Source organism: Vanessa atalanta, chromosome 7 (assembly GCF_905147765.1).
Source record: "Vanessa atalanta chromosome 7, ilVanAtal1.2, whole genome shotgun sequence".
Classification (NCBI taxonomy): domain Eukaryota; kingdom Metazoa; phylum Arthropoda; class Insecta; order Lepidoptera; family Nymphalidae; genus Vanessa; species Vanessa atalanta.
Window position 1 is genome coordinate 12,879,527 of NC_061877.1, and position 13,794 is coordinate 12,893,320.

Consider the following 13,794-nt stretch of genomic DNA (forward strand, 5'->3'; position numbering starts at 1 on the left):
TTAACGTGTCTATAATTAATTAACAAGAACGAAGTCAATAATTCAACAAGCCTATGCATTACATTCATATAAATGGTTACAATAATTAAACATATCAGTTTTATTGCATCTTGAAAACAGCTATGTAAAATGTAGGTCATAGCATATTTATATGTTACCTCTTCACAGGCAAAGGTACAGAGTTCAATTTATCACCGGTGAGTGAAAGGCGATTAAATTAAAACAAATGAAACGACTATTATTTTATTTAAATAAAAGTCGTCGCTAGTTCGATTTACATTTTGATAATATTTCGTAATCAAATTTCGAAAATGTTTTATCGTCGCAATTTAATTCAATCAAACTTATACTTGTAAAAATTTAAAATTAAATCTAAAATTAAATTAGTTGTTATAATAAAATTAATAAATAAGTTATCCTTCAAACTAACAGCATTATGTTAAATCGCAGCCGGACATGTCGAGGAACCTTTAGTAAAGAAGATCGCTGACCGAAGATGCCTCTAAAGTCAAATGTCACAACACGGCCTTGCCGTACGAGAAGACTCAGTATAAATAGTCAGCATCTTCAACAGATGAGCATCATTCGTTCGATTGCTTTGTAGTCAAACACACTAAAACCTTCAAAATGAAATCGGTACGTTTGTGTGTGTTTTTAACAACGGCTCAATCAAGCTTTGTTCAAATTCAGTTATTTTCAAAGTGTTCAATAATTGGATTTTTAATAAAAATGATTAGCATCATTCACTTGTGGATTTTTCATTGAATTTATTGTATTAAATTTAGTAATGGCTAATTTTGTTCTTTTATGTTACAGTTCATCGTTCTCGCTCTCTTCGTGGCCGTCGCCATTGCCGCTCCTGCCACCCCTGATGGCGATGCTCAAATCGTCAAGTACGAAAGCGACAACATTGGAGTCGATGGCTTCTCATATGCGTACGTAATAATTTATTATTAATGAAACGAAATTGCTTAAAACTTCATTCAAAACTGTAATAAGTATATTGTACTCAACGTGACGATTTGACGAGGTGGCCCAGTTCATCTTCAAATGTTTTGTGTCATGCGCTACTATGTTTTCAAGTGCATTTTTTAAATAGATTGATACAATATAATATTTATGTATATCGATTGAACCGTTTTATAATATATGTTTTTAGCATACATTAAGTTTTGTGATTGTTTAATTTACAGTGTTGAGACCAGCAACGGCATTTCTCAGAGTGAAAGCGGAGTGGTGAAGAACCCAGGAACTGAAGGCGAGGCGATCGAAGTTCGTGGCGAGTACTCTTACCCCGGTCCAGACGGCGTTATCTACCGCGTGAGATACATCGCCAACGAGTTAGGTTTCCAACCTGAAGGCGATCACTTACCCAAAGATCATTAAATCACCTTTAATAATCCATACATCTAGTCCAAAATACTCGTCCTCTAACCTCTCCCCACTTTCCTCGTTAAGAATCAATCGTTCAAGCGATTCTGTGATATGATTCCGATTTTGTATATTTGTTAATAAACAATTACGTTTTAATTTACTTTTGTATTTTATTCCACTACTTCTATTATTCCGTCAATAATATTCCGCATAGCTTGCGTTGTAAAGTCTGTTTAAAAGTTTAAATTAAAATTTTATAAAGAAATATGCTGCAGTTATCTCTGTCGAAGGCGATCGTATCATAAATACGTGACGTGACGTGATGTATATTGATAGAACACTAATTAAATATTATAAAAGTTAAAATAACAATCACAATAATTATTAGTACATACATTCTTTGTGTGAGAAATATTTTGATTAGTTAAAAATCATTACCTATTGTTATAATATTCCTTATTCGAACAACTACACAAATAATATTTTGTTAATTATATACATTTATAATGTACACATTAAAATGATCACAATATATAATTAAGGTAATGAAATAATGAAATCGACTCAATTTCAATCGTAATTCGAAATATATTTTAATACGAAGGGTGCCAAAAATAATATTTATTGAAGATCGCCATTTTCCAGATTAATTTATATATTAACCTCTGACATATCACAAGTTTGTTAATTCTATTTGAGCGCCTCTTGCCACTCACCTACCTATCAGCTAGCTCATTAATGTTATCCTTGGAATCCGAAATTTTGTCGTTCCTCGAACATGTTTAGATTATTTTATAAGTTTTGATGTCGTCATAGCTATTGTGAGATAGTTTGCTTTAATAATCGGTATAAGCTTTTTATTGGTAGGTTTTCTTGCAAGTTCGTCTGGGACCACCGGTTCTGTCACGGTTGCGCAACCGTGGAATAGTATTTGTTTATTTTTCTAAGTAACCGTTTGAATGGTTAGTGAACCAGTGTAATTACTTATCTTATTATAAATCAAGTGGTTGGCGGCGCATTGTTGGCATATGTAGTGGTTTATATTTTTTACAGAACTAGTCTTGGCCGTCAGGTAGCTCGTGTGTATTGTCTTCCTAATATTTGTGACATTTAAGTAGTTATAGAGGTTCTATCAAAACAAAATTTTAGAATTTGTGCTCCATATCATGTTTTATGCTACTGGCAAATATTTTAATGTTGGAATTCAAGTCAGTTTAATATATATAAAGCCAAGTTACCTAATATACACACATGATGCTTCCTACATGGTTTAAAATCTATTATAACTTAAATATATATACACTGGGACGTTCATAATAAAAATCAACTTAATAAAATAAAGTAGTTGTATTATTTCAAGTAATAAAACCTCAGTACATTTTCTTAAATTCGCGGTATTTAAATTGTTTTTTTTTTAGTTTTGTTATCAATAAAAAAGACTTTGGAAATAAAATACTAAGCTTAACTAAACGTTTCAATAATGCTAAGGTGGTGTGACCATTCGGTGAACACTGGTCAAAGTCAATTCTTGAAATCAGAGATTCGTGGAATTCTTAGTATTATTTTATTTATATGAGACGAGGTTGCACAGGTTGTTGAGACCACACGAATATAAATTGTGGGATTTAGCCGAGGAGTTCATACTCGGGCAAGCAACTGATTGACTTTTTAAATGATATTCTACCATCATCGTTGCAGCAGAAATGAAAGCTTCAAAATTTACTACTCAAGTCGAGCCTCAAAATCAATGCCCAGATTTGGGACAGTGGGACTTTCAAATACTATGAATAATGTAATTTTTTTATAATTCCTCTAATTTTGTAGAAAATCGAGTGAGTACTTTTTTTTCAATCTCGGGTTTAACTGTATTGAAAAAACTACAAAATCGTCATATATATTTCTTAAGAAACAATTAATCACAATTCTTAATAATTATTAATATCGACATAATTACAACAATTACTGTGACAGCTACATAATGAGATTTGCAAATCGATATTTGACCATTCCTAAGCTGACCTCTCGCCCTTAACCTTGTTGTGTAAGTGTTAAGTTATATATAAAGCTACTTCTACACAGAAAAATAAAAAAAAGTTTTTTAGTTTTTTTTTTTTTTTAATAATAAATTGTTTTCAAGCGAGAAGGACCCAGTGCAACTATAAGCACTAGAGACATAACATTTAGTTTTCAAAGTTGGTGGCAGTGGTGTAGCTAGGTGGGAAAGCTCACCCCCACATTCCATCCCTTCTTTAACTTATATTGCCCTTCAAAATGATAGATGGAAAAAAGGCTTGTGAGCAGAGTCGAGGTTTTCGTTGGTTTGTGAGCTGGCGAGTTAGCTGACCCGATCTTTTCAAAGCTTCGGTTAGAGGGCCCCCTAAACCCCGGGGCCCTGGTGCACTGGACCACCTGGCCCTACAATAGCTACGCCACTGGTTGGTTGCGCATTGGTGATATGAGGAACGATTAATATTTGTTACAGTACCAATGTCTATGGGCAGTGGTAATTATTTATTATCAGGTGGCTCATTTGCCAGCCAACCTATCTATATGATATAAAAAAAGACTCTGGATTTTATCTAAATAATATATACTTTCAATTTGATCTGATTAAGCCTATCGGTGAATAATCGCAATCAACAAAGGCTAGTTCATACTCATAAATCTCTTGAATTTTGTTTTATTTAAAGTGTTGGTATTGTTATCTTAACTTTGTTTTTTTTTTTATTGTGTTTAATAAAAATTATTATTTTTATTAATGTAACTAATACAGTGTAGAAGTGCCGACAAGCTTAGTTGTGATGTTATGTGATAGTACAGTCATATACTAAACTTTGAACATAGTATTAGTACAATTTCATTATATACAAGAATATATATAATTTTGAATACTCAGTAATTTTATAAGATGTAATTTATTATAACCCTACAAAGTTTAAAATGTTTGTGCATTCGAGAGGAACCAATAAGAGATTCACTAGTCACTCTATTTTATGTAATACAAGTCAATTATATTTCATACATCATCAACCAGGATTTTGTATTAGTCAATTTGCATAATGAAGATTCTCCTCGGTAGGATCCACATTCCTAACTCGTAGCCTTATGTTTAATTAATATGATAATTTTATAGAACGGCGAAAAATTGGTCGTACGAGCTTGAACGTTTAGAATGATCAAAAATCATGGATTATACCTAAAGATTGTTGGTTCAAGGGCGCTTCGCAACAAACGTATTTTATGTTCGAAGTGTTTTATTTTACATTTCTTTCATAATTGTATTATGTCTATAATTTGATTTACGTTACATTTATTTTGAATACATGTATTTATTATCAGACAGCATTAATATATCGTTGAGTTCAATGTATACTTATACATTAATATCTTCAACTAGTTAGTTTCATTAATTTTCTTTACAGCAGCCTGTAAATTTCCCACTGCTGGGCTAAAGGCCTCCTCTCTCTTTGAGGAGGTTTGGAGCATATGCCACCACGCTGCTCCAATGCGGGTTGGTGGAATACACATGTGGCAGAATTTCGTTGAAATTAGACACACGGAGGTTTCCTCACGATGTTTTTCTTCACCGCTGAGCACGAGATAAATTATAAACACAAATTAAGCACATGAAAATTCAGAAAATTCAGGTAGCTGCCTGGGTTTGAACGCAAAGTCATCGGTTAACATGCACGCGTTCTAACCATTGGGCCATTTCGGCTCGGTTAGTTTCATATATAAAGTATAATCCTTAGAGGATTTACTTAATTTATTTTAAAGAGTCATAATACATATTTACTTGTAGAACCTTGCGTAAGACCCTCTGGGCGGGTGCGATATTAGACGTTGGTTTGTTCTGGTTTGAATGGCGAATGAGCAAGTACGTATATATAAGGGGTATACCTAATTGGTGTATTGAGTATTTTAAAGAAAAGTATAAATTTAAATTTCGTGCATTAAACTAAATCGATTTCTATATTGATATGAAATTAAAATTATTTTACTTTCATAATTCATATTGGTTATGTTGTTTGCCGTCTTCGACAGATTGAAACCTTACAAGCGAGTTTAGAACTAATTCCAAACACATCTTTATTTAACGACACTAAACGATAGCGACGATCGTACACAATGTACGATCGTTCGACTACTTTAATTTTATATCTTTAATTTATAATTAAACTACAATTAAATGTTGATTTAAGAAATTCTATGTTTTAAGACTAGGTTTATTGTTGTAGTATGGTTTTCTCGGTCATTAAAAATATTGTACTTTATTAAATACTAGATGTGCCCGTGACTTCGTGCTCGTTTGCGACTTTATTATTATTTTACATATAATTAAAAAATAAAAGTAGAATAAGTTACTCCTTATTACATCAGCTATCTGCCAGTGAAAGTCCCGTCAAAATCGGTCCAGCCGTTCCAGAGATTAGCCGGAACAAACAGACAGACAGACAGACAAATAAAATTGTAAAAAATGTTATATAGAGTAAAACACGGTAATTTTAATATTACAAACAGATTTTCCAATTTTATTATATGTATTATGTACATTTTGTATGATTATAACATTTTGTATGATTTATGTACATGATGTATATTAGAATTTATTGATTGATTTTTAGAACACAATGGGTACTTATTTTAAATGCTCCGCGATACAGGCGGCTAACAGCTAGTCTATTATATATTTAACAATAAATAAGCTTCATAAGGTTTTTTCGATAGAATTCATTAAGTATAAAGAAGAAACTTCGCGTCGTATCGGATCGGATGATACTTAGTACGTTTGACACGAAACGAAAGTGAATGTCAAGGTCGGCAAGCAAATGAATTCGAGTGCCTAAAGTGTTACATAATTATAGCGCCTTCGCTTGTTCTAGGAATACGTTAGAGAATGTTTCAATTTAAAAATTATTTGAGATTAAATAAATTACACTACTAAAAATGCCTCATGGTTTTGCCCGCGATAAATTAGTGTTATAATATTAATTTACATTCATTATTTTTTTGTCCGTTTTGAACATGACCTTTACAAACAGGCAGATATATAAATATAAAACAATGGTCATTTTGAAATCATATAAATACACTTTTATTTATTTTATTCGTATTAATATATATTATATAAATAATATATCAGGACATGCTGTCACTGGTATAAAAAAAAATTACTTTTTATAGCATAATAGATAGTTCTGATACGTAAAGATAAAAAAATCGCTATATGTAATTTAAAATATATTTTTGACGGAATAATTTAAATATTTTACCTACGTTTTAATGAATATCTTCCAAACTTTTTTACAGTATTATTATTATTTAGATATTCAGACAAAAAAATGGACGACGTTATAGTAGGTGACCACTACCATGTACATTGGCAGTGTAAAAAATCTTAACCATGCGTTACTTTAATGCGTCACAAACATTGGAAACATGTTATGACCTTACGGGCATAATTACATGTAAATACTTACACATTACACTGTAAACTTAATATGATACTGGGGATATGGCTCTGTGCATATACCGCAGTTGTTACTATACATTGACCAGTTATTATAAGGTGGCCAGTTAGCTCGTTTGCCTACAGTTAATTAATTTGTTTTGCTACCCAAATAAGAAAGTTTAACTTAAAAAAAAATATCCGCCATCTTGGGTGTTCCGCCATGATGGATATAGAATGACGTCACACAGTTGACCATGCACTTCGCGTGTATACAAAATTTCATCTTATTGGATAAAGATATCTGCTTCTAAATTGAGTTGCAAGATTTCGCGCGTACATACCTGCATTGCATGTTAATTAAATTCACAACGACTACGTTTTGTAGAAAAATGCGTAGTAAGAAATAATTTATTTATTTATTTATTTATTTATTTATTTATACTTTATTGTACACCACAAGATACAGATTATATGTTACAAGAAAAATTTAGATATTATTGTAGAGTACAACGTGCGGCCTTATGGCTAAGTAGCCATTTCTTCCAGACAACCCAAATAATCAAACAAAGACATAGATAATACCATATAAAGAACTAATATTGATCATTTGAAATAATTATACTGTACTTAAATCTCATATAAGTTAGTGTCTGAGTCTAATGCAGCAACAACAATTAAGTATTATATTAATAAACAACTATTAAGTTTATTGTCGTCATCCACTGCTAGCCCCTCTCAAGGTTTGCCAAATCTCTCGGTGCTCCGCCTTTTTATTCGCTGGGAAAAAGCATTTTCGCGACTATGTGGAACTCGAGTGCCGGAATACCCACTAAAAAATCATTGGTGATCATTTTCTCTGTCCCTTCGAAGGGCGCCACGGGATCCCTTGTGCATACAACCGTGACTCCCGGCTCTCCACCTACTGCGTCATGCGATCTTATTAGTCTCCGTAGTCTTACTCCGTAGTCGTAGTAGTCTCCAGTATAGGACTCGTATGCTCAAGCGGCCATCAGTCCTTTGACGTACCTGACCAGCCCACAGCCACCTCAGTTTCTTAATTTTGCAAGCTATATCGGTAACTTCAGTTCTTCTCCGGAATATTTATTCCTGATTTTATCCTTCAAGGATACTACGAGCGTAGTCGCTCTATAGTACGCTGAGTGATCTTAAATTTGTGTACTAGTTTCTTAGGTGTTCCACGTTTCGGCATCTACGTCATGACAGGTAAATTAACACTTTCATTGAAAAATTTCGCTTTCATATATACATATACATCGATTTTATCGAATCTTGGTGCACATCCCAAGTAAATTCTTCAATCGACTTCCTTCTCAAAGGTGTCCTTACTGAGCTGTATGATTTGACCCTGGTTGGTATAATCATCCATATCTTCATGATTTCCCTTCGACGTATATCGGCCCCAGCACTACATGGCTGTTGAACATGGGAAGACTCGCTTAGGCTCTATTCACATAATTCTCACTGCTTGCATAGACTCAATACCCTGTCCAATCCAGCGTCTTGAACAACTCTAAATATATTGGTGAACAGTTCCCTTTAAAATAATCTTTAAGTTCATTAGACTAGATACGAAAAATATTATCCTAACGTATATTAATTAAAAAATAAAATAAATAAACAGTTAATATAAAAAGTCAAACTAGTATACTTATAATGTTATCTCGTAGTTATTATTAGCTACTTTATTGCTTAAAAAAATCTTAAATCTCGCAAAATAACCACTTTACACATAATAATAAATATTATTAATTATAAAAAATATTTTAATTAATATTAACAATAAATTAAGCTTCAAGCTTCTGTATCATCTTTGATATCGTTTCAAATTTCAAATTTCAAATTCAAAGGTGTATTATACAATTTGCAAAGTGATGTAAAACGTTACGTAATGTGTAACAGGCTTTAAACGTCCCAGACTGCTGGGCAAAGTTATGGAGCTTGTACCACCATGTTATTCATATGCGGATTGGTAGATACAAGATATACCATGTTCCTATTTTTGTATAAAATTACATATACATACTGTATAAATATTCACAAAACTGGAAAACAATAAAACTCTTACTTTAAATTAAAAAAAGAGATAAAAATGTAAATCAACTAACTTACTCGTAAAAAGTAAAACATGCCTAACAAGAATGCATCTAATTCCATATATCTAAAAGCAAACATTCAAATATGTATATGCAAACTAGGTGGATCACAATGAGGTATATAAAAGTGCGAAACACATATTTTAATCACAGTCGTTTGTACATCCTTGTAGACTACGAAGCCTAAACCAAACCAAAAGAATGAAATCCGTAAGTATTTACTTCTAATATATCGTAATACTTATTTTATACAGTTCACTATTTGGTTCAATTGTATACTAATTATTTAAAATCAACCCTATGTGTTTTAGCTTAAAGGTCAATGATTTCGTATTAAATTGTGAGTCCTGTCTGCGTGTGTGAATCAACAAAACAAAGCAGTTATAATATATAATTATAATAAGTTTGATAACAGGCAGACCGAAATTACAGTCACGTAATCATTACATTCCAATTTCGAGTTTACTTTTGTGTAATAAAAATTTAAACCGTATGACAATTGTTAGCATTGTTCAGAATCAAATTCTATATTCAAGTTCATCAGTCTTTTTTCTTTTTTACATGTGATTTGGCAGAATATTTTGCGCTCAAATAGCGAATGTAAACTCTAGAAAAAGAAAAATAATAGCATATGATATCTTAACGTCTAACGAAAACCTAAGATTTGCGTAATTGCTAATACTTACCGTATTGTGGAACGGTCCTTACCTGCGCCGAAATATAATTCGCGTTGACCTTTACCAATTGCGATTACAATTAGGTAAATATCAAAAATTACGACTATTTCTGTTTGTTGATTGACGTATTTGAAATTGAATAATAATAAGACAATGTTTATTCTGGAGGCAGGTATTGTTGGCATAACATTATAATTATTAAACAAAATACTACGAATATATTCTAAAGAATTTTCCTTTAAATATGTTTAGATCGTCAGTTTATTTTAACTTGTTTTACTAGAGAACCCTTTGCAACTTGTATGTATAATTAAAAAGCAGGACGGTTTAAATTTTTAGAAATATTTTATATTACATAAGTATTTATTTAATGAGAAAGCTTGCATTACAAATTACTGTTATTATGCATATACAATAGTTCGCTTTGATATTAATTGGCTAAAAGGCTGGTCTTGCCTTTCATAATCTAATCACCGAATAGGTCTTGATAAAATTATTTATATTATTATTACAAATTAAAGCGTTCCTCTAAATGTTTATATAATATATTAATACAGTGTATATCTAATTTTGATATCAACAAATCCGATAATTTTTATATTTCTCTAAACACCATTTAATCTTCTTTTACAGTTCATTGTTTTCGCTCTCGTCGTCGCCGCGGCGGTCGCTCTCCCAACCCAAATCGACTCCAAAAACGCCGTCGTCGAAAAAAATGATTTGGTAAACATCGGCGTTGATGGATACAGTTACGAGTACGTATTAATTACATTTATTAAGATTATAAGACTCATTATTATTAATAAACGATGTGCACGCTTTAGAAGTTTGTGGGTATTTGTGATGTTTTTGTGGTATTCTTTGATTGATATTCAACGACATCAGAGTCGCCGAGGCTGTACTCTCTCTGATCGAGCACGAAGCAGGGCCCGCTGGATTGCAGTAATTAGGATAAAAAAGAACTACCATATACAGTATTTTTATATATTATATATATAAAAATAAAATATTATATATATAAAAAAAAAATTCTGTGTGAGCCACGTCTTCCAAGCTCGAAGTCCAGCGAAGATCTGCTGATGTTCAGCAAAAATATAAAATAACGCCAATATTTATAAAAAAAAATGTGAAAAAAGGCACGGGCAACTGTGAGTCCGTGGAAGTTGTAAATTGAATAAAAAAGAAAGTCAACGTTTATCAATTATGATAAACGTTGAGTCGAGATAGCTCAGTGATTAAAGCGTGTGTACCTTAACCAATAAATGCGGGTTAAAACTTAGACAAGCACTATTGAATTTTTTATATAAAAATATGTGGGTTATATTTTCTTTCCTCACACAATTCTATTAATTTGTAACGAACGATTTTAATTGCAAATATTTTTTTAACTAGAGTCCAGACAAGCGATGGCAAGTCAGTTAAGGAAGTTGGGACCCTGAAGAACGCTGGAACTGAAAACGAAGGCATCGAAGTCCGAGGCGAGTACTCTTACTACGGTGTCGACGGTATTTTGTACAGCGTGACCTACATCGCCAACGAGAAAGGTTTCCAGCCACAAGGCGCCCATCTTCCCGTCCCCCAATAAATACATATCAGCGAAAATCAAAATGATCTAGTCTAAATCGACCATCAAGCGACTGTCATGTTGTTGGACTTGCACATAGTTAGGATAGTAAATATGTTTTTTTGATTCCAAAACATTTTCTCGTTTTATTACTGTGATCCCTGTTTATAATAAAGAGAACATGAAAGTCACGCCTATCACGTCATAACTTAAGCGGGTGAGACAGCAAAGCGTAGCTGAATATATAACAATACTAGCTGAACCTGCGGCTTTCAAAACTTCCGAACCCCGTTTTACTTCTTTCGTGGTGAAGTTCTGTAAATTCTTGTAAAATCCTTCTAAGTGGATGTATACACCCTATAAGAAACCTACCTGCCAAATTTCAAGTTTGTTATAGGTTCTGAGATGTCGTGATTAATCAGTGAGTAGTTTAACGCTTTCATATATATATATATAGATTGTATATAACCTTCTTCCAAAGCCGCTGCTTCTTCTGGTATAAGTTTTATGTCTATTGGTTTAGTAGTATTTTCATTTAGGTAATTTAAAAAAACCAACGAGCTCTTTTATTATTATATCTAGTGGATTATAAAACTTAAGTCTGAAATGGTACGAAATAATTAACATTAGATCAAATTACAAATCCTATTCTTTTATATGAAGATATTTATTCAAAGTCATGCTGGGATGCTACAAAAATAAAACAATTACCCTTATCTAAAACATGAAGATCTATTAGAATCAAAAAAGGAGTAAAAACATACAAATCCTAGATTTACGTATTCCTAATGATTTGCTTTCTTGATTAATGTATATTTTTATTATATAGGTACTTTATACATATAACGCTATGTGCCGATAACAGTTCCGTCAACATTTAAAACTTAATGTTTAGGCATATCATTATTAAATAATATATATTGGACGTAACGAGAGTATTTGGCTAAACATCTGCTCAACTCTTAGAGGTATATATTTGACAAACCGTGTATCCTTTACAAAAACATTGCAATGTTGTTGTTCTTCTTATTCCATACAAAACATTCATACCCTATTACGCCTACTTGAGTGTTAAATTTACAAAATCATTTTAATATTTTTCTTTCACTCATAAATAACAAACACCAAGGCCTAAATACCAAATTGCATATTTCTAAGTTCAGAAATTACGAATATCCATACAAACTTTCATTGCCTATTAACCGCTCACCGACATTCTATAAGGACCTTTTTTTTTGTAAATTATCATTCCGTTAGACCACCGGTTTAGGCTGTGTGCTATATGCGAGTCAGTAATTTCAAAACTTTATGAAGTAAATATATTTACATTTTTTTATCAAGTCGAAAGGAAAAGGTCTGATAGTTAGGGATACATGGTGGTGGAAACGAAGTGCAAAATGTACTGAAAGAGAAGAAAGTGAGAGTAAGGAATAGTACATAAGAGGAAGTTTGAAAGTGGCACCGGTAACCGAGAAGCTATCTGGAAACTGGCTGTCTTGGTATGGGCATGTTATGCGGAGGAATGAAGACCATGTTGTAAGAAAGGTTTTGAGTATGGATGTGGATGGATATAGAGTTAGGGGATGATCTAAGAAACGATGGATGGATTGTGTGAAAGACAATATGGTTAGAAAGAATGTTACTTGTGAGATGACGTCTGACAGAGAAGTATGGAAGAAGAAGACATGCTGCGCCGACACCGATTAAATTGGGATAAAGGCAGAAGGATGATGATGGTTTTTCAAAATAATGAATATCATAATATAAAGGACGACGAATAAGTTATATTATCCTCTGTTATTTTAAAATAAAGCCTTTGAATCACTGTAATAGCTATAGAACACCTGAAACTTAACTTACGATTGCAAACATCGTTAATTTCTGAGTTTGCGTAAACTTATTATTGCAATTAATAATGGTGAGGAAACCAGAATATTTCGGATATAAATCTTCAAAAATAAATTAAAAAAAAAAAACAATAATAAAAGGCTATTAAATTAATTTTAAAATAATTCGAATGCGTCCGTTATCTCCATCGATACATCTAGACACAATAGAAAATAAAAAAGTACGTTGTTTTCATTTCACTTAGCTTTCAAAGTACAAAGCGTGATTCTAACTGAGATAAAGACAAAAAGCATTCAGGTGAAGGCTTTGAGAGTCCTAACAATCCATTAGTCGTACTCACCTAGATCAAAGTTAATCAAAGGCGACGCCACAAAGGACAGAAAAGGAGTTCCATTGTGGTAAATAGACCTTTATAATGGCTCTGCAGAATGTATGCTCTACTTATTCAAAATATTATAATAAATAAATTTGTATGGCATTGAGAGAATTTTTTTGTTAATCCATTGGATTTGATAAATATATTACTATTAATATTTCACACAAATTTTTATTGTATGTCGTGACATATTTTGTAATAAAATACTGGTTTATCGGAATTTGTATGAATAAAACATCCTCAAAGTTTTTTTAAATGGCTTTTGATGTTCAGTATCTATTAATTAAAAATCATGCGAATCCATCGTGACATTTGATCGCCTATTTATTTGCTTCACGCGTCACATCATCAAGGTTTATATAATTAAAATATAACATAAGATCTTCTTC

General features: G+C 32.1%; 2 protein-coding genes across 4 annotated transcripts; both read left to right on the top strand.

Moving 5' to 3' along the window:
• Positions 1-481: 481 nt before the first annotated feature.
• LOC125065235 (flexible cuticle protein 12-like) lies at positions 482-1,534 on the top strand. Of its 3 annotated transcripts, none has more exons than XM_047672743.1 (3): positions 482-574; positions 817-935; positions 1,194-1,534. In XM_047672743.1, the coding sequence occupies exons 1-3, from the start codon at positions 497-499 to the stop codon at positions 1,384-1,386; spliced, it is 390 nt and encodes a 129-aa protein (XP_047528699.1). In that variant the 5' UTR covers positions 482-496; the 3' UTR covers positions 1,387-1,534. The 3 variants fall into 3 exon arrangements, with proteins under 3 accessions (XP_047528699.1, XP_047528701.1, XP_047528702.1); XM_047672745.1 differs by lacking the exon at positions 482-574 and adding an exon at positions 613-636; XM_047672746.1 differs by lacking the exon at positions 482-574 and having other exon boundaries at positions 808-935.
• A 7,592-nt stretch (positions 1,535-9,126) lies between these two features.
• LOC125065281 (flexible cuticle protein 12-like) lies at positions 9,127-11,317 on the top strand. The gene is made up of 3 exons (XM_047672811.1): positions 9,127-9,150; positions 10,251-10,372; positions 11,010-11,317. The coding sequence occupies exons 1-3, from the start codon at positions 9,142-9,144 to the stop codon at positions 11,200-11,202; spliced, it is 324 nt and encodes a 107-aa protein (XP_047528767.1). The 5' UTR covers positions 9,127-9,141; the 3' UTR covers positions 11,203-11,317.
• The last annotated feature ends 2,477 nt before the right edge of the window (positions 11,318-13,794 follow it).